The sequence below is a fragment of the Schistocerca piceifrons genome, chromosome 4 (assembly GCF_021461385.2).
Source record: "Schistocerca piceifrons isolate TAMUIC-IGC-003096 chromosome 4, iqSchPice1.1, whole genome shotgun sequence".
Classification (NCBI taxonomy): Eukaryota; Metazoa; Arthropoda; class Insecta; order Orthoptera; family Acrididae; genus Schistocerca; species Schistocerca piceifrons.
This window is the reverse complement of record NC_060141.1, coordinates 64,068,809-64,093,585: the sequence shown is the minus strand read 5'-3', so window position 1 is coordinate 64,093,585 and position 24,777 is coordinate 64,068,809. Positions and strand designations below refer to the sequence as shown.

Here is a 24,777-nt window from a genome sequence, read left to right as displayed (position 1 = left end):
ACTTATTTTTTTGTAACTCATTTCACAATACAGTCTACAAAGATGGCCCAGAATTCTGGGCCTATGTGCACAACTTTACCATGTGAGGCTCAGAGTTTGAGTAATGCATGTGGCAGGTAGTATCTTTTTGCATTGTGAGAGAGAGTTATGTGTTTACATTGAGGGAAGACTGACTATTTTATTTAACAGTCCAACAGTTTCCACCAGCTTATTACCAGGTACAGTTCAACAAAAAACTAGCATTATTGTGTCACATGTAAATGAATACCAGCTTCCAAACTGTGTCACTACCAGTAATTGACCTACGTTTCCTTTACTAAATAAAGTTGATAAACAAAAGAAGAAGGGACAAATGGAAAGAACCACAAAATAAGAACAGCTTTGGCTTACTTACAGTGAGGACAACAATTTTGTAACTTCTACATTTTCAACAGATCACATTTACAAAAGTAGCCTAGCAGAGAACTGTGTAGCACTGTCCTCAGATTAAATGGAAAAGAAAGGAAAGAGAAAGCACATGTTTTTAACTTGTTTGGAAAATGGATATACTTCCTAATCTGCTTCTCTCCCCTCTCTCTCTCTCCATTCTAGTGAGATCCTCTCCTGGGAATGCAAAATTTGTGGGAGAAATAAGTTGATAGAGGAGAAGGAGCACAAGATCTGTGCCCTTCAGGTGCAGTTACAAGGCGCAAAGGAGGAACAAGATAGGCTGAGGAGGGTGAAGGGTGGTGGGGAATGGGAACTGGCAGTTGGCAAGAAGGCAGCTAGGAGGAGGACGTATTCAGACAGTATTCAGACTTTGTGTATATGCAATAGATTTGACCAACTGTCAGAGTTGAGTGGAGAGGAGCCTCTTGTAGCTGTAGGTGTATGAAATGTGCAGCAGTCCTCAGCAGTTAGGAGGCCTAGGTTAGTTGTGAAGTCAAACAGAAAGAAGAAGGTTCTGCTGCTAGGTGGTTCGCATGGTAGAGGTGTGGGCCAGCAGTTGCAGGACATGTTGGGGAGTGAGTACCAGGTCACCAGCATTGTGAAGCCTAGTGCAGGTTTGGCTCAGGTGACTGACAGCATAGGGGAGTTATGTAGGAATTTTATGACGGGGAATCAGATAGTGATAGTGGTTGGAGCAGGGGACAGTCTTGATAGGGACGGGAAATATGATGTAGGTGGTGACCTGGTAAAGATAGCTACTCAAACTGGTGGCACTAATGTGCATTTTGTGCAACTGTTTCAGCATCATGATCGGCCTCATCTTAATGTGGCTGTTAAGTGCGTTAACATGGGGCTGGAGAGGCCTCTGATGGCAGAGGGCGTGGGTCACATTTCAGTAGTGCCAGCTGGGCCGATCAGCAGATCAGGTTTCACTAGGCATGGCCTGCACCTCAATAAGTATGGGAAGGGGAAGCTGGCGAAGCTTATAGGCAACATTGTAATGGGTGGTTATGCATTACAACAATGTTCTAATGCATAATCCATAACAATGGTTGCCACAAATTTCCCCGAGTGAAATTCCCTGATTTCCAGGCAAGGTTTAGCATTTATCTCTGACAAAATTTGAGATCTTGAGGGTAAGTAAAGACATAAGTTAACAAAAAAAATGTAAGGATTTCTGTATTTCTCCACTGTGTGAGCATAAAATCTACTGATGTCAACATCTTTTGTAATGCACTGTTTTTAGATGGAGAAAACAAGTCAAATGGTATATGTGTTTCATTAAGAGTCAGCATCTGTAAGCAGTTCACTAACTTTATCTCCAATACCTCTTATATTTTAATGAAATATGCTAAGTCCTTCTCTACTTGGAAACATGACATCCTCTGAAGGTGATCCCTTAGTTAGGGGGACTTCCTTTAAGCAGGTATACCTATCAGCTGAATTCAATCTAAAAAAGGTGCACCTCTAACACTAACTACTACAGAAATTTTTCCATGAGTGATCCCACCACCTTGTTTCCTTGACAATTTAGATGCTTCCTTTACCAGGATACAGATTAGCTGGCTGTTTTTCAAGGACTTCCTTGTGGGGTGGGGGGAGTGGCTGTGTACGTAAAAAACAGTATTCCATTCGAGTCCATAGATCTAACATGGCACTGCACTGAGCAGATATTTGAACGTTGTGCAGGGACAGTTGAATTTAGTGAAACTAAACTTCTGTTTGTTGTTGTTTATAGGCCCCCTAACTCTGACTTCAGAGCATTTCTGCTCAGGCTAGATAGGGCTCTTGATTCACTTTGTAGGAAGCACCAGAAATTAGTTATATACGGTGACTTCTATATAAATTTTGTGTATGACAGTGCAAGAAAAAGGATGTTGGCAGATCTCCTAAATTAAAATGATCTGATGCAGATTGTGTGTTTTCCAATAGGGCACAGGGGAACAGTAGCACAACCACAGACAATATTTTTATTCATTCTTCATTACTATATGGGCATTCTGTCAGTAAAAGCATGAATGGCCTTTCCTACCATGATGCACAAATTTTAACACTAAAAGGCTTTTGTGCTCAGACAAATGTCACATGTAAATACAAACTATGTAGGAAAGTTATCCAACAGCAATAGAGAGTTTTTTAAACCTTTTCAAGGAACAAGAGTGGCAGGATGTTTATAGTGCTGATAACATAGATGATACAGGGTGTTTCAAAAATGACCGGTATATTTGAAACGGCAATAAAAACTAAACGAGCAGCGATAGAAATACACCGTTTGTTGCAATATGCTTGGGACAACAGTACATTTTCAGGCGGACAAACTTTCGAAATTACAGTAGTTACAGTTTTCAACAACAGATGGCGCTGCAGGTGATGTGAAAGATATAGAAGACAACGCAGTCTGTGGGTGCGCCATTCTGTACGTCGTCTTTCTGCTGTAAGCGTGTGCTGTTCACAACGTGCAAGTGTGCTGTAGACAACATGGTTTATTCCTTAGAACAGAGGATTTTTCTGGTGTTGGAATTCCACCGCCTAGAACACAGTGTTGTTGCAACAAGACGAAGTTTTCAACGGAGGTTTAATGTAACCAAAGGACCGAAAAGCGATACAATAAAGGATCTGTTTGAAAAATTTCAACGGACTGGGAACGTGACGGATGAACGTGCTGGAAAGGTAGGGCGACCGCGTACGGCAACCACAGAGGGCAACGCGCAGCTAGTGCAGCAGGTGATCCAACAGCGGCCTCGGGTTTCCGTTCGCCGTGTTGCAGCTGCGGTCCAAATGACGCCAACGTCTACGTATCGTCTCATGCGCCAGAGTTTACACCTCTATCCATACAAAATTCAAACGCGGCAACCCCTCAGCGCCGCTACCATTGCTGCACGAGAGACATTCGCTAACGATATAGTGCACAGGATTGATGACAGCGATATGCGTGTGGGCAGCATTTGGTTTACTGACGAAGCTTATTTTTACCTGGACGGCTTCGTCAATAAACAGAACTGGCGCATATGGGGAACCGAAAAGCCCCATGTTGCAGTCCCATCGCCCCCTGCATCCTCAAAAAGTGCTGGTTTGGGCCGCCATTTCTTCCAAAGGAATCATTGGCCCATTTTTCAGATCCGAAACGATTACTGCATCACGCTATCTGGACATTCTTCGTGAATTTGTGGCGGTACAAACTGCCTTAGACGACACTGCGAACACCTCGTGGTTTATGCAAGATGGTGCCCGGCCACATCGCACGGCCGACGTCTTTAATTTCCTGAATGAATATTACGATGATTGTGTGATTGCTTTGGGCTATCCGAAACATACAGGAGGCGGCGTGGATTGGCCTCCCTATTCGCCAGACATGAACCCCTGTGACTTCTTTCTGTGGGGACACTTGAAAGACCAGGTGTACCGCCAGAATCCAGAGACAATTGAACAGCTGAAGCAGTACATCTCATCTGCATGTGAAGCCATTCTGCCAGACACATTGTCAAAGGTTTTGGGTAATTTCATTCAGAGACTACGCCATATTATTGCTACGCATGGTGGATATGTGGAAAATATCGTACTATAGAGTTTCCCAGACCGCAGCGCCATCTGTTGTTGAAAATTGTTAACTACTGTAATTTCGAAAGTTTGTCTGCCTGAAAATGTACTGTTGTCCCAAGCATATTGCAACAAACGGTGTATTTCTATCGCTGCTCGTTTAGTTTTTATTGCCGTTTCAAATATACCGGTCATTTTTGAAACACCCTGTAAATATAATGTTTACCTTTACACATTTCTCATGCTCTTTGAGAGATGCTTTCCATTAGACCATTCTAAATGGGACACTAGCAGTAATAGGCAGCCCGGGTGGCTGACTAGTGAGGTAAGGATATCATGTAGAACAAAGCGGGAATTATATCAAAATGTTAGAAGTAGTCACAATCAAGCTGCAGTAGCCCATTGCAAACAGTATTGTAAGGTGCTTAAAACGTTATTAGGAAGGCAAATAGCTAATTCACAGGATAAAATTAAAACCATATGGTCAGCAGCACAAGGTCGACAATGTAAAGTCAGTTCACAGTAAAAATATTTCTGTTACTGATAAATCAGATATACATACATTATTTAACAATCATTTTCTAAGCATTGGTGGTGAATTAAATAAAAATTTAGCTTCTACAGGGAATTCTATAAGTCTCTTGGCAAATGCCTATCCAAGATTGATGTCTGTAATACTCCTCTGTGATACAGACAAGGGGGAGATTGAGTCAATAATTAAATCACTGAAGACTAAGGACTCTCATGGATATGATGGAGTGCCTAGTAGAATATTAAAGTACTGTGCTGCTCATGTTAGCCCTGTATTCAGCCATATTTGTAAAATGGTCAGTTTCCTGAATGGTTAAAGTACTCTGTAGTAAAGTCACTTTATAAAAAGGGAGAAAGGGATAAGGTAGACAATTTTAGACCTATTTCTGTGCCATCAGTGTTTTCTAAAGCTATTGAAAAGGCTGTGTATGTAAGGATAATTGATTATTGTATATCACATGATTTGGTATCAGATGTACAGTTCGGCTTTGGAACTGAAAATGCTGTATTTTCTTTTCTCTGTGAGGTACTGGATGGGTTAAACAAAAGGTTTCAAATGTTAGGCATACTTTGTTTATTTGTCTAAGGCGTTTCATTGTGATGATCACAAAATATTGCTCCAGAACAGGGAGTAGCTCACAATTGGCTCACCTCTTACTTTAGCAACAGACAGAAAAAGGTCATTATTCACAATGTTGAGAATGGCTGTGATGTGTGTGTGTGTGTGTGGGGGGGGGGGGGGCAGGGGGGGGGGGCGTGCTCCAGGGATCAGTGTTGGGACCACTCCTGTCCCTTATGTGTATAAATGATATGCCCTCTAGTATTACGGGTAACTCTAAAACATTTCTGTTTGATAATGACACTAGCTTGGTAGTAAAGGATGTTGTGTGCAACATTAGCTCGGTTTCAAATAGTGCAGTTCATGACTTAAGTTCATGGCTTGTAGAAAATAATCTAACTCTAAATCACAGTAAGACTCAGTTTTTACAGTTTCTAACACACAATTCAACAAAACCTGACATTTTAATTTTACAGAACGGGCATTAGATTAGTGAAACTGAACAGTTCAAATTTCTAGGTGTTCAGATATATAGTAAACAGTCATGGAAAGCCCACATTCAAGATCTAGTTCAAAGACTTAATGCTGCCATTTTTACTATTCGAACGGTATTTGGAGTGAGTGATCGTTCACCACGAAAATTAGTCTACTTTGCTTATTTTCACTCGCTTATGTTGTATGGTATTATATTTTGCGGTAACTCTTCCCATTCTAAAAGGATATTTTTGGCTCAGAAATGGGCAGTTTAGGCAATAAGTGGTGTGAGTTCACGAACCTTTTGGCGACCTCTGTTCACGAGTCTGGGTATTTTGACATTGACCTCTCAATATGTATATTCCTTATAGTTGTTTCTCATTAACAATATTAGCTCATTCCCAAGAATAAGCAGCTTCCACTCAGTTAATACTTGGCAGAAATCAAATCTGCATTTGGATCGGACTTCCTTAGCTCTTGTGCAGAAAGGTGCGCAGTATACTGCCACATCCATTTTCAATAAGCTACCACTCAAATTCAAAAATCTTAGCAGTAATCTACGTGCTTTCAAATCAAAACTGAAGAGTTTCCTCATGGGTCATTCCTTCTATTCTGTCGTTGAGTCCCTTGAAAAAGTAAGCTGATTCATATTGTATTGTTGACTGCTTTTACTTAAACTTATGGATTGACTTTTTTCGGGTTTGTAAACATTTTATTTTTATCTGTTATTACTTTTATGTTGTAATTTCATGTACTGACACGTTCCATGACCTCGGATATTTGCTCCTCAATTTGGTCCTACGGAACTTGACTTGTAAATAAATAAATAATCTGATGACATCACACGTTCAACATTCGTGATCCACGTTTGGAGTATTTCCCATCATTTGCAGCCTCATGTGTCTTACATTACTTGCCTCAGCATCATCTAAGTCACTTTGGGAGGTTTTTAAATGTTAATAACAATCACCCTGTATATTAAAAAATATGTAGCCTATGTCTGTCCAAATGTTCATTAGAGTATTGTGTAAAAATCTAAAGCAAATCAGACAAGAACTTTTTGAGACTTTTGGTAATAACGTTTACAAAACACACACACACACACACACACACACACACACACACACACACACCATGTGGCACTCCAGTAGGTATATAAAACACATGTATTTGAATGCAACATTGCCTCAAAATTTCAAAGGACTCACAGATGAACTTTTGAAGATCTGCAATTTTGTAAAAAAAACATTTAGAGTTTTATTTACGTAGATGAAATTGTTCATTTGCACAAAACTGTAAATTTCCAAAAGTTATGCACTGATTACATTGAAATTTTGACAAAATTTTGCATTCAAATATACACGTGTTTGTAATAGAGTGCCATATGGTGTGTGTGTAAAGCAAAAATCTATGCACGTTTTTATATAGGCACTGAAGTGCAATATGATTTATTTATTTATTATTGCTCTTTTTGATATGCTGCCAAATCAGATCAATGTTTCAGATTTCTTAAATCTTTTATGTAAATACCACAATACCAAAATAATCACCCATGTGTATAAATCCTATTGTAAGTACACAATTTTACATTATCATGCAGTGGCTCATTCTACAGGTATACTTTTCCTGACAGATATATAAACTTCTGCAGATTATTTAGCTCCAGGAAAAGATGGGCAGAGAGAGGGAGAAACATAATCTTGCATGTGGGATACATACCTCCCAAACCTCTTTTTACAGTTCCAGTGATAACAAAATGCATACTTACTCATACCAATATGACAAATAAATTAGAGACATCTGGTGAAGGAAACATGTTCCTAAGCACTTTGTGTCAACCCCATGAAGATGAAATATTTTAAGATTCTCAGAAAATTCCAAAATATAACCATCAAAGTATCATTGTTATTGAATAGATATTAAAACACAGAAAGCAAGTCCCTCACATAAGGGTCAAATGATCAAAATGGGGACCAATTAAAAGAAAGAATAAAATAAAAAATGTAGAAAAAGACAGAATGCTACTTACCATAAAGAAGACACGCCAAGTTGCAGACAGGCACAGTTAAGTCACTGACATAAAGCTTTTGGCCACAGCCTTCATCAGTAAAAGAGAGACACATACCATTCACACACAGAAGCAAGCACACCTCATGCACACACGACCACCAACTCCAGCATCTCAGGCCTGAGATGCTGGAATTGGCAGTTGTGTATGTGTGAGGTGTGCTTGCTTGTATGTGTGAATGGTATGTGTCTCTCTCTTCCTGATGAAGGATGTGGCTGAAAGCTTTATGTGAGTGTCTTTGAATTGTGCCTGTCTGCAACTTGACATGTCTTCTTTATGGAAAGCAGCAATCTGCCTTTTCCTACAATGTTGATATTCCTACCTGGAGTTTCCACTGTTTGAGTCATCATCATCATCTTGGACAGTTTCCAGCCACTGGCTGGGTCTGTCGGGAACACAAGCCTCTCCATCGTGTTCTGTCTTTCCACCATTCCCCCTCTTCCACCTTCGTCCAGTTCTCTCCTCTTCTCGTCACACATTCCTTCACTCCCTTCACCCATCTATCTCTTGGTCTTCCTCTGGGCCTCTTCCCCTCCAGTTGCAGATCAAACATCCTCTTTGGAATTCTTCCCTCATCCATTCTCTTCATGTGTCCATACCACTGCAGTCTTGATTTTTCTATACTGTCCTGTACTGGTTCCTCCTTTAGTCTTTCCCTCACATACACATTTCGCAATCTGTCTCGTCTTGTTACACCCAACCTGCTCCTCTGGAACTTCATTTCACTAGCCTGTATTCTACTTTTGTCGCTTTTGTGCATTACCCATGTCTCACTTCCGTATGCCAATATGGGGACAAAGTAGGTTCGGTATATAATTCCCTTGGATTTCTGTGGCACCTCCTTGCTCCAAATAAGCCCCCTAATGCATTTGTAGAACTGCCCTGCTTCTCTGCACCTTTCATTTATTTCCATTGCGTTTCCCCCCTTACTTTCAATCACGCTTCCCAGGTACTTGAAGTTCTCTACCACTTGTAGTTTTTCCCCTCCACAAGTTATATCCACATTTGGCCTATTCGTCTTCCTTGTAGTGACAATTATTTCACTTTTCTTTGCAGAGAAATGCATTCCATATTGTGCTGCCGTTGCCTCCCATGCATCTAACTGCTCTTGCACCTCCTTCTCGCAATTTCCCCATAACATCAGGTCATCGACAAAAAGCACTGCTTTCATTTTATGATCTCCAATTGCATCTGACACTTGCTGTAGGATTTCATCCATAACAATAATAAACAATAAAGGCGAAAGTGCACTTCCCTGTCGCAGCCCATTTTCCAGCTTGAACCATGCAGTACGTTCCCTCCCCACTTTCACACAACTCTCACTTCCCTCATACATTTTTCTGACTTTTCGTGTTGTCTCTTCATCTATCCCTTTTGCGTTCAGCACATCCCAGAGCTTGTCCCTACAGATACTGTCATACGCCTTCTCAATATCTAAAAAGGCCATGATTAAGTCCTTCCCATACTCCTTCACTGTTTGAGTGAATAAAATTAAATTTTTCTTTCATTTTGTGGGTGTAATCAGATTAGTGCTATGTGTGATGTTTGAGAAATTTTTCATGCAATGGATGGTGCAATATACTTCAACTCATGTGTTTTTATTTCTGATACTGTTTTGGAATGTTAGAAATTCAAAGACTACGCTATACTTGTTGTCACATACAAGAAGTTTCCACTCTGCCTTCTTGTTCATAGGTACAATGACTCTTCACATGAGTCTTTGTCATATATGGAGAAAAAACGAGCTACTGTTCATCCACAAATTGTATGTGATATTCCGAAGAACAGCCATGTCTACGTGAAACCACACCATCAAAGTAATGGCCTATCAGGTACAATATATACCATTATATTTCTACTTTAATGTAGTAATAAAGAACAATAATTACTTCTAGAATCGACTGCTAAACAAGAGCTAAATTTTGAAAATTTATATTCAAGCAATTTTTTCAGGTACAAGTATGTATCAAGCTGAAGATCATGGTGGTGTATCCACACCACACTCATCTTCCTCAGACAATTACAGGCGGGAGCTAGCACATGGTGGTCGTCCTGCAGGTTATTCACTGGCTAGCTCTGACTCTGAATCTAACATGAAGCCACCAGCCTGCCTCATCAACCACTCTCGCAGCAGGTATCAAACAAAGCATGTGTAACTTAATGACATAGCTGTATCTTTAAAGTAATTATGCTGAATAGTAGCTTTGTTTGCTCTTTTTTCCATTTGTTTTCTGAACTGGAATAAATAAGCAATTAATCATCTTATTTGTATAGCATACAACTTATTGAAAGTTTACTCTGCAGAGGAATGTGTGTTGATGTCAGATAAAAGTGTGCCAGCCTGGGATTCGAACCTAGGACTTTGCCTTTTTTGGCCAAGTGCTCTACCTACTGAGCTATTCAAGCACTGCTCATCCTCACAGCTTTATTTCCACCAGTACCTCATCTCATAGGAGATGAGATACTGGCAAATGTATAGCTGTGATTGTAGGCCATGTCTCAGGCTTGGACAGCTCATTTGGTAGAACACTTGGCCACAGAAGGCAAACATCCCAGGTTCAAATCCTGGTCTGGCACATAGTTTTAATCTGTCAACATTACTAAATGGCTGACTCAGTTCAGAGCACCTACTTCCAGTTGCAGGTTGCCTATTTCACAGCTTCCAGGGACAAAAAGAATTTGGTTTTCAATATTTCATATAATTATTGATTGAAATTAAAAATTTAAAATGCTATTATCATCTACTCATTAGGTCTTACATTAAATATTTAAGACAATATGACAAGTATTACATGTAGATACTGTGTAAATATGAGGGTCATTCAATAAATAGAGACAAATTGGTCTGGGGAAAAAACAGTTAGTAGGGCAAGTTTGGTACTTTTATGGCTTTAAGTTGGCATCACTGGGATGAGCCCTGATCAGCCGATGTATCAACACTGTTCTGCTTATAACCTTAAAAGTACATTTCAAGATGGTGAGTCTGCTTGAAACGTCCTCATTAGTTGAACAACGTTCTGTTATTCGTTTTTTACTTGCTGAAGGTGTGAAACCAGTGAATAGATACTGTAGATACTGCAGAATGTCTAAAGTTTATGGTGAAGGTTGTATGAATTGTGCAAATGTTTACAAGTGGGTAGAGCAGTTAAAAAATGGTTGCAACTCAGTGACTGACAAACACCATTCTGGCCGACCATTTGCAGTTTCAACTCCGAAAGTCAAATTGATGACATTATTTGTGCCAAACACCATGTGACTGTGGAAATGATAGTTGATAAGGTTCAAGTTAGTACTGGTACACTTCATAACATTATCTGTAACAAGGTGAAGTACCGCAAAACATGTACTAGATGGGTCCCAAAATCAAAAAGACAAAGCATGGAGTGGAAGCACACCAACTCACCTGTGAAGAAAAAATTCGAAGCCCAAGCATCAGCAGAAAATGTCATGTTGATGGTGTTTTGGGATGCTGAAGGTCCAGTTTTTTGTGATTATCTCAAAGAGCAGCGTACAATGAACAGCCAATACTACCCAGATTTGCTTTAAAACAAGGTGCTAGATGGGAGAGAGACATCGTTGACCTCAGAGGAGAGGTGTGATTCTCCAGCAAGACAACGCATGTCCTTATGTTGCTCAACTAACCCATGAAACCATCAACAAAATGGACTGGGAAGTATTGCCTCATCCCCCTTACAGCCCTGATTTAGCACCTAGTGATTTCCATTTGTTTGGTGCACTGAAGGAGGCATTAAGTGGGAAGAGATTCCAGGACAATGAGGATGTGAAAAAGATTGTGGGAAACTGGTTCAAACATCAACATAATGGGTTCTTTGCAGCTCGAATAAAAAAGCTTGTAGCCCATTGGAACAAGTGCATAAATGGTCAAGGGTATTATGTTGAAAAGTAGAAAAAGTATTGTTTTGTAAAAATAAACGCTTTTTTCTCCAGACCAATTTGGCTCTTTAATTATTGAATGACTCACACATTTTGAGGTAGCATAACTCACACGCACAAATTACCCAGACTAAATTCATCCAGTATTTGAGCATGACAGCACTTAGTGACATGCAACAAACTTTACATATAACTTCAAACCTTAAAGAAACATTTTCTCACTGAGACCCCCCACAAAATAATAAAAGGAAAGAAGGTTATTGCTTTCTAGATTTTCAGTACTCGTGCAGTAAAACATCATCATCCACCATGACATTTTAATTTTTTACTTCTTTACTAATAACTGTAATCACAACACATTTTGTAGACGGTATCCAAATATACCAATGAATGGACATGCAAAATTATGTTATTGTACAATACATAATTCAGGAGATATGACTTCATAAACAATAAAAAGCTTGAAACTCTAGGTTTTGCTTAAAACAAAGTGCAGATTATCAGATGATATTCATCCAGTGTTTGATGCAATCAGCAACTTCAAACAAGCTTTAAGTATAATATCAAACCATCTCTCAACTTTTCTTCACTTCAATACTTAATGTCAAATATTTAACACATTAACTCATTTGTAAGCAATCAGAAGTTCGAAGCTTTTTTATGTACCAGAATTCAATTTTGTAAAGAATTGGGAGTTTACTGGTGTTCTTATAAATGACACTTGGTTTTTTACTTTTGAGTGCAAAGACAGATGTTTGCAGCCCTTACGCTATACTGATAGTCACACTGTACACTAATCTTAACAGAAATTGGAACCTTTTAAAACTGAATGGAACTTATTTCAAATGAGTGGAATGTGTGCTATTAATACTGACTTGCCTTTTTATGTTGTTGTTGTTGTGGTCTTCAGTCCTGAGACTGGTTTGATGCAGCTCTCCATGCTACTCTATCCTGTGCAAGCTTTTTCATCTCCCAGTACCTACTGCAACCTACATCCTTCTGGATCTGCTTAGTGTATTCATCTCTTGGTCTCCCTCTACGATTTTTACCCTCCACGCTGCCCTCCAATACTAAATTGGTGATCCCTTGATGCCTCAGAACATGTCCTATCAACCGATCCCTTCTTCTGGTCAAGTTGTGCCACAAACTTCTCTTCTCCCCAATCCTATTCAATACTTCTTCATTAGTTATGTGATCTACCCATCTAATCTTCAGCATTCTTCTGTAGCACCACATTTCGAAAGCTTCTATTCTCTTCTTGTCCAAACTATTTATCGTCCATGTTTCACTTCCATACATGGCTACACTCCATACGAATACTTTCAGAAATGACTTTCTGACACTTAAATCAATACTGGATGTTAACAAATTTCTCTTCTTCAGAAACGCTTTCCTTGCCATTGCCAGCCTACATTTTATATCCTCTCTACTTCGACCATCATCAGTTATTTTGCTCCCCAAATAGCAAAACTCCTTTACTACTTTAAGTGCCTCATTTCCTAATCTAATTCCCTCAGCATCACCCGACTTAATTAGACTACATTCCATTATCCTTGTTTTGCTTTTGTTGATGTTCATCTTATATCCTCCTTTCAAGACACTGTCCATTCCATTCAACTGCTCTTCCAAGTCCTTTGCTGTCTCTGACAGAATTACAATGTCATCGGCGAACCTCAAAGTTTTTATTTCTTCTCCGTGAATTTTAATACCTACTCCGAATATTTCTTTTGTTTCCTTTACTGCTTGCTCAATATACAGATTGAACAACATCGGGGAGAGGCTACAACCCTGTCTTACTCCCTTCCCAACCACTGCTTCCCTTTCATGTCCCTCGACTCTTATAACTGCCATCTGGTTTCTGTACAAATTGTAAATAGCTTTTCGCTCCCTGTATTTTACCCCTGCCACCTTTAGAATTTGAAAGAGAGTATTCCAGTCAACATTGTCAAAAGCTTTCTCTAAGTCTACAAATGCTAGAAACGTAGGTTTGCCTTTCCTTAATCTTTCTTCTAAGATAAGTCGTAAGGTCAGCATTGCCTCACGTGTTCCAGTGTTTCTACGGAATCCAAACTGATCTTCCCCGAGGTTGGCTTCTACTAGTTTTTCCATTCGTCTGTAAAGAATTCGTGTTAGTATTTTGCAGCTGTGACTTATTAAGCTGATAGTTCGGTAATTTTCACATCTGTCAACACCTGCTTTCTTTGGGATTGGAATTATTATATTCTTCTTGAAGTCTGAGGGTATTTCGCCTGTTTCATACATCTTGCTCACCAGATGGTAGAGTTTTGTCAGGACTGGCTCTCCCACGGCCGTCAGTAGTTCCAATGGAATATTGTCTACTCCGGGGGCCTTGTTTCGACTCAGGTCTTTCAGTGCTCTGTCAAACTCTTCACGCAGTATCATATCTCCCATTTCATCTTCATCTACATCCTCTTCCATTTCCATAATATTGTCCTCAAGTACATCGCCCTTGTATAGACCCTCTATATACTCCTTCCACCTTTCTGCTTTCCCTTCTTTGCTTAGAACTGGGTTTCCATCTGAGCTCTTGATATTTATACAAGTCGTTCTCTTATCTCCAAAGGTCTCTTTAATTTTCCTGTAGGCGGTATCTATCTTACCCCTAGTGAGATAGGCCTCTACATCCTTACATTTGTCCTCTAGCCATCCCTGCTTAGCCATTTTGCACTTCCTGTCGATCTCATTTTTGAGACGTTTGTATTCCTTTTTGCCTGTTTCACTTACTGCATTTTTATATTTTCTCCTTTCATCAATTAAATTCAATATTTCTTCTGTTACCCAAGGATTTCTACTAGCCCTCGTCTTTTTACCTACTTGATCCTCTGCTGCCTTCACTACTTCATCCCTCAAAGCTACCCATTCTTCTTCTACTGCATTTATTTCCCCCATTCCTGTCAATTGCTCCCTTATGCTCTCCCTGAATCTCTGTACAACCTCTGGTTCTTTTAGTTTATCCAGGTCCCATCTCCTTAAATTCCCACCTTTTTGCAGTTTCTTCAGTTTTAATCTACAGGTCATAACCAATAGATTGTGGTCAGAGTCCACATCTGCCCCTGGAAATGTCTTACAATTTAAAACCTGGTTCCTAAATCTCTGTCTTACCATTATATAATCTATCTGATACCTTTTAGTATCTCCAGGGTTCTTCCATGTATACAACCTTCTTTCATGATTCTTAAACCAAGTGTTAGTTATGATTATGTTGTGCTCTGTGCAAAATTCGACCAGGCGGCTTCCTCTTTCATTTCTGTCCCCCAATCCATATTCACCTACTATGTTTCCTTCTCTCCCTTTTCCTACACTCGAATTCCAGTCACCCATGACTATTAAATTTTCGTCTCTCTTCACCATCTGAATAATTTCTTTTATTTCATCATACATTTCTTCAATTTCTTCGTCATCTGCAGAGCTAGTTGGCATATAAACTTGTACTACTGTAGTAGGCATGGGCTTCGTATCTATCTTGGCCACAATAATGCGTTCACTATGCTGTTTGTAGTAGCTTACCCGCATTCTTATTTTCCTATTCATTATTAAACCTACTCCTGCGTTACCCCTATTTGATTTTGTGTTTAAAACCCTGTAGTCACCTGACCAGAAGTCTTGTTCCTCCTGCCACCGAACTTCACTAATTCCCACTATATCTAACTTCAACCTATCCATTTCCCTTTTTAAATTTTCTAACCTACCTGCCCGATTAAGGGATCTGACATTCCACGCTCCGATCCGTAGAACGCCAGTTTTCTTTCTCCTGATAACGACATCCTCTTGAGTAGTCCCCGCCCGGAGATCCGAATGGGGGACTATTTTACCTCCGGAATATTTTACCCAAGAGGACGCCATCATCATGTAATCATACAGTAAAGCTGCATGTCCTCGGGAAAAATTACGGCTGTAGTTTCCCCTTTCTTTCAGCCGTTCGCAGTACCAGCACAGCAAGGCCGTTTTGGTTATTGTTACAAGGCCAGATCAGTCAATCATCCAGACTGTTGCCCTTGCAACTACTGAAAAGGCTGCTGCCCCTCTTCAGGAACCACACGTTTGTCTGGCCTCTCAACAGATACCCCTCCGTTGTGGTTGCACCTACGGTACGGCTATCTGTATCGCCGAGGCACGCAAGCCTCCCCACCAACGGCAAGGTCCATGGTTCATGGGGGGTGCCTTTTTATATTCCAGTTAATATTTCAACTTCTCCGATCTTGTTTAGAAGTTTTTTGTGAGGGAATACTAGGAACATTGGGAGAATTTAAGAATACTGTTCAGAAGTTTACACTCTGGTCTTGGTTCATTGTAGTATCAATTGATTTTTTGTCCCCTGGTACTATATTCTGCATTTGTATTTGCCCATCTCCTGCCCCCCCCCCCCCCCCCCCCCCCTCTCCTTCTTCCTCTGTCTCACTGCTTAAGACACTTTTGTTAGAGTTTGTGACATTCCCAAATTGTATTCCAGAACATTCAAAAAATCTAGAGTATTCACAAACACTTAAGAACATTATAGACAATCATATATTTTTCCACTTAGAAAATATATTAATGCAAAATAGCCAGACAATATCCTGGCAACCACAACAGTAGGATGACAACCTCTTCAAACTCTCATATCTCAACAACAGCTAGCAGCACAAAATCACTATAGAGCACAACAGGGGACCCAAGGGTAGCACCAGACAAAAAACCTTGTGATTAGTAGTTGGTGGTTTTCGAAGTATTGTCAACTTCAATCTAGGTAATTAAACATGTTTTTTTGGTATTTCATTAGGTAACATATAACGAATATGAACAAAAGTATAGTGTAATTTTCATTGTCATCAGTACCAACCTTCTAAAACTATGACAGTGCACAGATTGGACTGCATACCAAGTAAGGACGGAAAAACAGGACAAATAAAAGTGAGGAATTCAATCCAGATTCATACTTCCATTTACAAAAATCAGAAGTTAATTGGAGATTAACACAAAATTTTAACCAGTTCATGAAGGAAATTGTATGAGTAAGATCATTTGTGGTGATTGATATAAAATTTACAGTAAGGTTTTTTGTGTTACGTACTATAGGGTTAAAAGCTTTGAAGAAAAAATGAGTTCACAATACTCAGTATTATGAAGAGGATAGCTGCTATTCACCATATAGTGGAGATGCTGAGTTGCAGATAGGCAGAACAAGAAGACTGTTGGAAAGTAAGCTTTTGGCCAGTAAGGTTTCATCGGAAATAGATTGTGCCCCCCCCCCCCCCCCCCCCTGCACACACACACCAGCAAATCTCACACATGCATGACTACAGTCTCTGGCTGCTGAGTCTGGCATTACATGATTGTTTGAGTTTCTCTGAACCATTGCTTCAACATAAACATTTAAAAATCACATCTTTGTTTGTGTAATTTGCTCCTTTTCTTCACTGTTCATTTTAGACAGAAATGCTTTTATGTTGATGAATAAGAACTATAAAATATTCTATCATAGAAAGTATTGCAAATTAATCATAATAAAAGTACAATGTTTTCATAATACAGAGGGTGAAAAAAGAACCCATTACAGTCAAAACAGACTAATGGTTCATACCACATTTCATCAAGTGGGCTTTGTTGCCTTTAATATACATTATTTATACTGTATATAAACAATAACAATAATTTTAATATGGGTTTGGTGTTGTATGTTCATTCAGGAAATAACATTCACCTAGTAGATCACTAACTATCTAGTCACCAATTGCATCACCATCTCATCTGGGTCAGTACGGGTATCAAGAACATATAACACAAGAACAGGTTTGTTGCTTTTTTATATTAATCTTACTAATGCTTAATTAAATACAATTTTTTACTAAAACTACTAATGTGGAATATCACAATTATGGTTTGTGAAAAACAAGGATGAAGGTCCTTGTCTTAATAAGACATTGGCAGATATGCTCTTGATATATGTTAATGTCAGACAAGGAGATTGCGATACAATATTACCCATAGCGACATTTGGTACAAGACGCTGAAGCTAGACACTAGAGGCTTCACAATGTTCTTTCTGCTCCATGGTCATGAGGCCACAACAACAGTAGATACACTATTCTCATTTCAGCTGGATGATACTAACAATGACTGTGTGAAACATCTCACTGCCAAGACCAAAGAAGCAAAGCAGCTGGCTCAATACAGACACTGGATGTCCAGGAGGAAGACCAAGTACCAGCCAGTGAGATACCGCTCAGGAGACTTGGAACGGATTTTTAGACCTGTGTGGTATGTGAGACAATTGGAAAAGTTACTAAAGCTCTACACTGGGCCATATCGTATCTTTTGCCAACTGTCTGACATCACGTATGAAGCTCGAGGCTTATGGCACAGCTTTAGCAATAGCACAGCAAGTGAGGTAATCAGTTTAGATTATTATCCACTGCTACCTGTTTGTTTTGAGAACCTCCCCAAGAGATCAATTCCAATTCAGGGAAATGGGATTGCTTCGGGAGGGATTGATACCAGATGCCTTGGTGGTAATTGTGGCATGTGCTCCCATCAGGAACATTTCTTACAGTGGTTCACGTAGTGTCAATGGATTGGCAGAGACCTGGTCAGTGATATCTTTGTCATCCTGTCTAAAGTTTTAAAAAATCACAGGTGGCCAGATGTTGGAGTGTCACAGAAATAGTTCATGATAGCTGGCTATAGATAACCCAAGACGTCCTGTAAAAATTTCTGATTCACCACAATAAATACAGTGAGAACTTGTCAGCAGCCCAAAAAACTGCACAGCACTCTTTCTCAGTTGCAGAGTAGTTCATTTCAAACTTGGGGAGCATCCTGGAAGCATAAAATATCATCTTTTCAGTACCTTCCTGAATAAGGCAGTCTTTTCAGGTCAGCCTCACAAACTCCAGTTTGCCAGTGGCCCATCTGCAAGTGCATGGAGCAGAAATACTTTGCTCCTTTCAAGCAGTCTTGGTGTCATCAATGTGTGACAATGGACTGATAGTTTTCTTTGTGGTTTTGTTCAGTGCTCAATAGTCGACACAGTGCTCAATAGTTGACACAGAAATGCTACATGCCATCCTTTTTTCACAAGGGCCAAAAGAGAGGATCAAGGTCTCTCCAAAGGTTCAATGAAGTTATCTTGTAGTACCTTCTCCACTTCCTCCTGGATTAACTACTGTCCAGCTGGCAACACTCTATGCAAACACTGGCTAATTGGTGGAAGGTACTGGGTGTTTTACCATGGACCACTTGGGCGGTGTCTTTTCCTCTCCATGTATGAAAGCATACAAAATGTAGTGGTAGTGGAGTACGATTCTTCTTCGGTGACAGTAAGTGCTCTTCCTAGACTTGTTTGGCTGTCCGTATGTACATACCTTTAGGGATGAGTTTTGGTTTCGCATGACAATTAATGATCTGAAGCATCCTAACAATACTTATGATCATTGCTGATATTTGACATGAGCCAGAGGAGCCTTTAGCAATCAAAGAAAGAGTCACAGTTTAACTGAGTATCTCAATTGATGGCTGGAACTCATCTTGTTGATGATGGTGGAATAATGTCTTCAGTGGCAAACAACTGACCAGAACAATTTTTGTAACATGTGCTTGTTGAGATAGCTCCACCAGTCTGGAGCTCTGATCTTATACAGTCTACAGGTGCTTGTGATGCCTGCAGGAAGCCTCGTCTGAGAACAACACTATGATTACTTAAATTTGAAGGGCTGTGTTCTATCATTAATACTTATTCTTCCAATACATATCCCTATTGGCTGGACATATTTCCCATTTGTGACTTTCGTCACAATCACTTTAGTATCACAAAACATAGTCTTCTTTGACAGAGGATGAAGGGCTTCCAATATTACAGAAAAGGAAGCCCCGAACTTAACTAGTGTCCAGTCCGGTTGCACATTGATAATGATGTCAGTGACATTTCCTGACACCTTGGTGACTGTCATCCATGGAGGATTTGCATCTGTGGTGGTCACAGCTCCTTCGATGGTTGCCTCACCTAGTTTCCTTAAAGTAGATAGCTAGACTGACTGGCTGGTAGCTCTGTAAGATGATTGGAAGAGCTGCTGCATGTGGCATGTAGGGAAGTGACCTCATCCAAGGTACAGTGATGGGATTTGTTCCATAGGGTGACAATAATTAGTCTGCAGCTGATAAGCATGAATAGAACTGTTGTGATGGTCATTATCTGACACAGTGTAGTAGTCACCAATAACTCGCCTTCTTTATCTGCAGTAGTGTACAATGTGTCGAGGGTTTCCACAGTGGAAAAACACAAGTGTGTTGTCCTCTGTCCTCCAAATGAGTGTTCTTCTGTGGGGCATTCTACTTCATGTAGGAGTTCATCGTATCTGCTTTGGTCTAGTGCTGCGGCATAAGTCTGAGTTGACTGAGTCCATTCTCCCTATCAGTGTGTTCGATTGGTGACACCTCTTTCATCCAAGTCTTTCTTTTTTTTCTTGATGTGTTGGTACCACTTAATGAATTCCTCTGTCATGGTGAGGTACTTTACCAGAAGAGTTTGGTGAATGTCTTCTGTCATCCCTTTCATCAAGTGTGAGTTTTCTCAGCTTCTATCATGTTGGGATTCACGATATGGCATAGGCTCAAAACATTCTGAGTGTACGACTGTTGTTTCTCTGTAACATTGGACCCAGTTCTTTCGCTAAGTGAACTTGCTGTCAGTTGTTGCCAAACCTTATCTTTGGTTCAAATCGGAATTTGTCCCATCTGTTGCACTTCACTTCATCATTCTCAAACCACTGCTGGATTGTGCCATCCAAGTAAAAGTACACATCTGCAAAAACACATCATATCATTCTATCTGTCATATTTACTGACAACCCAGTTGAATGTTTACAGCCATTTCATTGGGTCCTGACCAGCATCCTCAGAAAACAATGCTGGATGCCTGATGTGCAGCTGATTTACTGCTGGTTTGGAATTCACCTGTTCCTGAATATACGGATCTTACAATGATGTACTGCTTGTATCCTGGTTCCTGTCCACATACGCAATGGTTCTTATGCTGCCTTGTTGGAGATGTGGTGACATAGATGTTTCTAAGTACCTAGCATCTCCACCAAACAGTGTCACATCAAAACCACAATCAAGTCCAAATCTGAATGCAGGGTTCTCAATGAAGCACTATACTTAGAACTGACATGAACGTACAGCCAGAATTGAACTGACCTGCTGGACAGAGAGTGCAGCTATTTACACAAACACTGAATATTTCATAATATACAAATATAAGGTATTTAAATAACCTTCTAGAATGACAAACTCTAAATAACAAATAACTGCTGGTGACTGGGTTTGAACTGGCTAGTCGTAGCATACCAGCGAGTGACTTTAACTGCTATGCCGCACTGGATGCACCACAGCTCGTGGCAATATCACATTCAAATCTAGAGCAATATATTTATTTACCATTAATTTTTGTTCCTTTTATGTGATTACTCATTGTTTCTATACTTTTTTCTATAAATGAATTAAATAAAAAGGGAGAAGGGGGCAATCCCCACCTGGTGCCTCTTCTTGATTTCTAGCCTCATTGAGCGAATGACCGCTTATGTATGGTACTTTAGTTTTGATGTACATGGAGAATCAATCTTCTATTTCTCCATTGTACACCTGTGATTTAGTTAACATCCTTTAGGGTCTCATTACTATGGTTCCATGAAGGAAAACGTATATCTAATATTCTCTTCCAATTTTGTTCGATTCCCTAAATACTAACTTCCTATCTGTTGTATCAAGAGGCTTTTCTTAGTCAATGAATGTTCCATATGTTCTAGGCACATCACGGTTGTTATTTCTAGAATAATTCTTAGTTTTTGATGTTGCTTTTTTTATGTTATATAGAATTTTTGAAGCATGGAGTAGTGAATTGTGAATTTTGGTTTATTAGTCTAGCAATGCACATAGTGTAAATCATTTAATTCAGGTACAGGAGACACATCTAAATTGTGGTAAGACTTTGCCATAAACATAAAACAACCAATTTTAGTAATGGCATCAAAATAATAATAATAATAATCAAGCATGGGGTTTGTCAACCCCCATCTGTCATGTCCCCAGGTGGATGTAAAGTGAATGCCCAGCAGATATGCAGGGTGGGTGGGAAATGAAATACCACCCACAGACCAAAGAGACACCAAAAATCCATGCTGCATCTGACTTGGATTAAGTGGCAGTATAGTCAGCATCTGTTCACTAGGAGATGTAGCTGTAAATATCCTCCAGGAACTCACAATCCCTGGTTCTACATGGCTAGCAAAAGTCAGAAAGTTGATGGAAAGCAAAATATGACTCTTAGAGTAAAGACAGTATTACTCCAGAAGGACAATCCACCCACTCCAAAGTGGCAACCGAACATTCAGATTCTGGGGAGCTTGGGCTTATGCGAGAGAGCAAGTTGGAATGCTCTGGTAAACTTCCATGAAAAGCACACACTTACAAGGGCACTTTCAATATACGAGGTGTGGCTAGAAAAAACCCGGACTAGTACTGGTGAAACAATAAAACGAATGCAATAAGGCTGAAAGCCGCGTGGCCTGTCACGTGACTCTCGCTCCGCCTACTGCTCAAGTTTCATCTGCCTCCTGCACTCAGTCTGCCCGTGGCGTCTGTTTTAAGTAGTTGACGTTTTGTCTGTGCGTCGGAAAATGTTGAGTGTACAGAAAGAACAGCGTGTTAACATCAAATTTTGTTTCAAACTAGGAAAATCTGCAAGTGAAACGTTTGTAATGTTACAACAAGTGTACGGCGATGATTGTTTATCGCGAACACAAGTGTTTGAGTGGTTTAAACGATTTAAAGATGGCCGCGAAGACACCAGTGATGACACTCGCACTGGCAGACCATTGTCAGCAAAAACTGATGCAAACATTGAAAAAATCGGTAAACTTGTTCAACAAGATCGCCGTTTAACAATCAGAGCAGTGTCTGAGTTAACAGGAGTTGACTTGTTGTCTTGTCGAACAAGTTTACCGATTTTTTCAATGTTTGCATCAGTTTTTGCAAACAATGGTCTGCCAGTGCGAGTGTCATCACTGGTGTCTTCGCGGCCATCTTTAAATCGTTTAAACCACTCAAACACTTGTGTTCGCGATAAACAATCATCGCCGTACACTTGTTTAACATTACAAACGTTTCACTTGCAGATTTTCCTAGTTTGAAACAAAATTTGATGTTAACACGCTGTTCTTTCTGTACACTCAACATTTTCCGACGCACAGACAAAACGTCAACTACTTAAAACAGACGCCACGGGCAGACTGAGTGCAGGAGGCAGATGAAACTTGAGCAGTAGGCGGAGCTAGAGTCACGTGACAGGCCACGCGACTTTCAGCCTTATTGCATTCGTTTTATTGTTTCACCAGTACTAGTCCGGGTTTTATCTAGCCACACCTCGTACAGACATTAATTCAAGCAGCAAAATTGAAAGACACACAGTCTCTCAACAGAACTCTCGAAGTAGAAAACCAAATTCTCGCCCTGCAAGAAACGCACTTCACAACTTAAGAAACAACAGACCACAGTAATTACAGACTCTTCAAAGGTGGAACAAACAAGGGAATTGGCAAAGGATCAGCATTATTTGGCATTTTTCTCCATTGTAGACATAAGTGTTTTGGATTCGGTAAAAGATGAGAAAAACATGAAGAACTGACTTATGACTATAAGAATTACACTCATAAACAAAACCTACATCTTTATTAATGTACATACACCAACAAATGATGACAATAAAAAAGAGCTTGAGGAAACAGAAAGATTCTGGGAAGAATTTGAAACAGAGATGGCCAAAATTCCAAAACATGATGTGAAAATTCTACTCAGTGGTTTTAATACCCAAATTGGCAGGGAACACAAATACAAGAGGACAGTGGGAGACTATCCTGCTCACAAGTTCACCAATAAGAATGGTGAATGACTCGCTGAGTTATGCCAACAAAACAACCTAAAAATTATGTCAACCTCACTTCAGAAAAAGCCTGAAAAACAAAAAGCTTCATGATTACCCATCCATCATTTAGAAGAATTTCAGATTGATCATGTGACAGTATCATACAAGTACCAAAAAGAAATTCATGATGTCCAAGTACACAGAGTTTCAAACTTCGATTCAGATCATTATTTAACCATAATCAAAATTAAATTCACAACTGAAAGGAAATTCAACAGGAAAACACTGGTGATCTCAAAATTTTATTACACAAAAACAAAGGCTCTAAAATAACAGAAAAATGAGAACAGTCTGCAGAAGACTGGGAGAAATTTCAAACTAAAATCTTCAAAACAGCGAAAGACACAATTCTTCTTCACAAATACCCAAAACACCCTCAATAGAATCAAAGATGTGAGAATGCACTAGAAGAAGGAAAGAAAGAAATTGCAACAAGTCAAGAAGAAACACAGACGAAATTCCTCGAAGTTTGCAAACAAACATCCAAGACTTTACGACGAAGTAAATGAAAATATGTCAATGACCAACTGGAGTCAGTTGAAGACAACTTCAAAAATTATAAAATACATGATTTATACAAGACCTTTCTGAATCAGATCAAAGGGTGCCCACCGAGGAAACTCTGCAAAAACAAGATGGTAAATTAGCCTTGACAAATAAAGAAAATTACCAAGAACTAGCCACATATTCTTCACAACTTTTAAATTGTCCAGAATCCAAAGAGAGATTCCTGAAAATACATCCAGATATCACAACAGAAAATTCATCACCACCAGCACAAGAAGTAGTTTATTTACACATCAAGAAACTTAAAAACAACCAAGCATTAGAGGAGGATGGAGCTGTAGCTGATCTCTTGCAAAATAAATTACACGAATAATCTGAACCATTCAGCAAACCAAAACAATCCCTGATGACTGGAAAATTCCTCTAATCCATCCACTGCAAGAAAAAGCAACAAAGCTGATGTAAACAACTAGAGAGATCTGTCTCTTACACGTCAACTACAAAATCCTGTAAGCTTGTATCTTGAATAGAGCACAAAAGCAGTTAGAACTATTAGCAGAATACCAAGCAGGATTCAGAACTGAAAAGGTCATGCCCAGGACAAAAGTTTGACCCCAAAACCATACTCAAAATGCGAACCTCAGACAAAAATCTCTACTATGCATATTTGTAGGTTTCAAAAAGGCATATGACTTGGTAGACAGGTCTTTACTAAACCAAATTTTAGAAGAAATCCCAAAACATGAAAACGGATAAAACAAACACTAAATGGCATGAAGTCTGAAGTAAAACTAATTTGGGAGA

General features: G+C 39.6%; 1 protein-coding gene across 1 annotated transcript in view; it reads left to right on the top strand.

Annotated features, from left to right (window-relative positions):
* The window catches only part of LOC124795599 (serine/arginine repetitive matrix protein 2-like), a 148,339-nt gene that overhangs the window by 102,414 nt on the left and 21,148 nt on the right, over positions 1–24,777 (top strand). The window contains exons 12-13 of the mRNA XM_047259670.1: positions 9,294–9,430; positions 9,552–9,732. Of these exons, the coding sequence (XP_047115626.1) occupies positions 9,294–9,430; positions 9,552–9,732 (318 nt within the window). The remainder of the gene's footprint in view (positions 1–9,293; positions 9,431–9,551; positions 9,733–24,777) is intronic.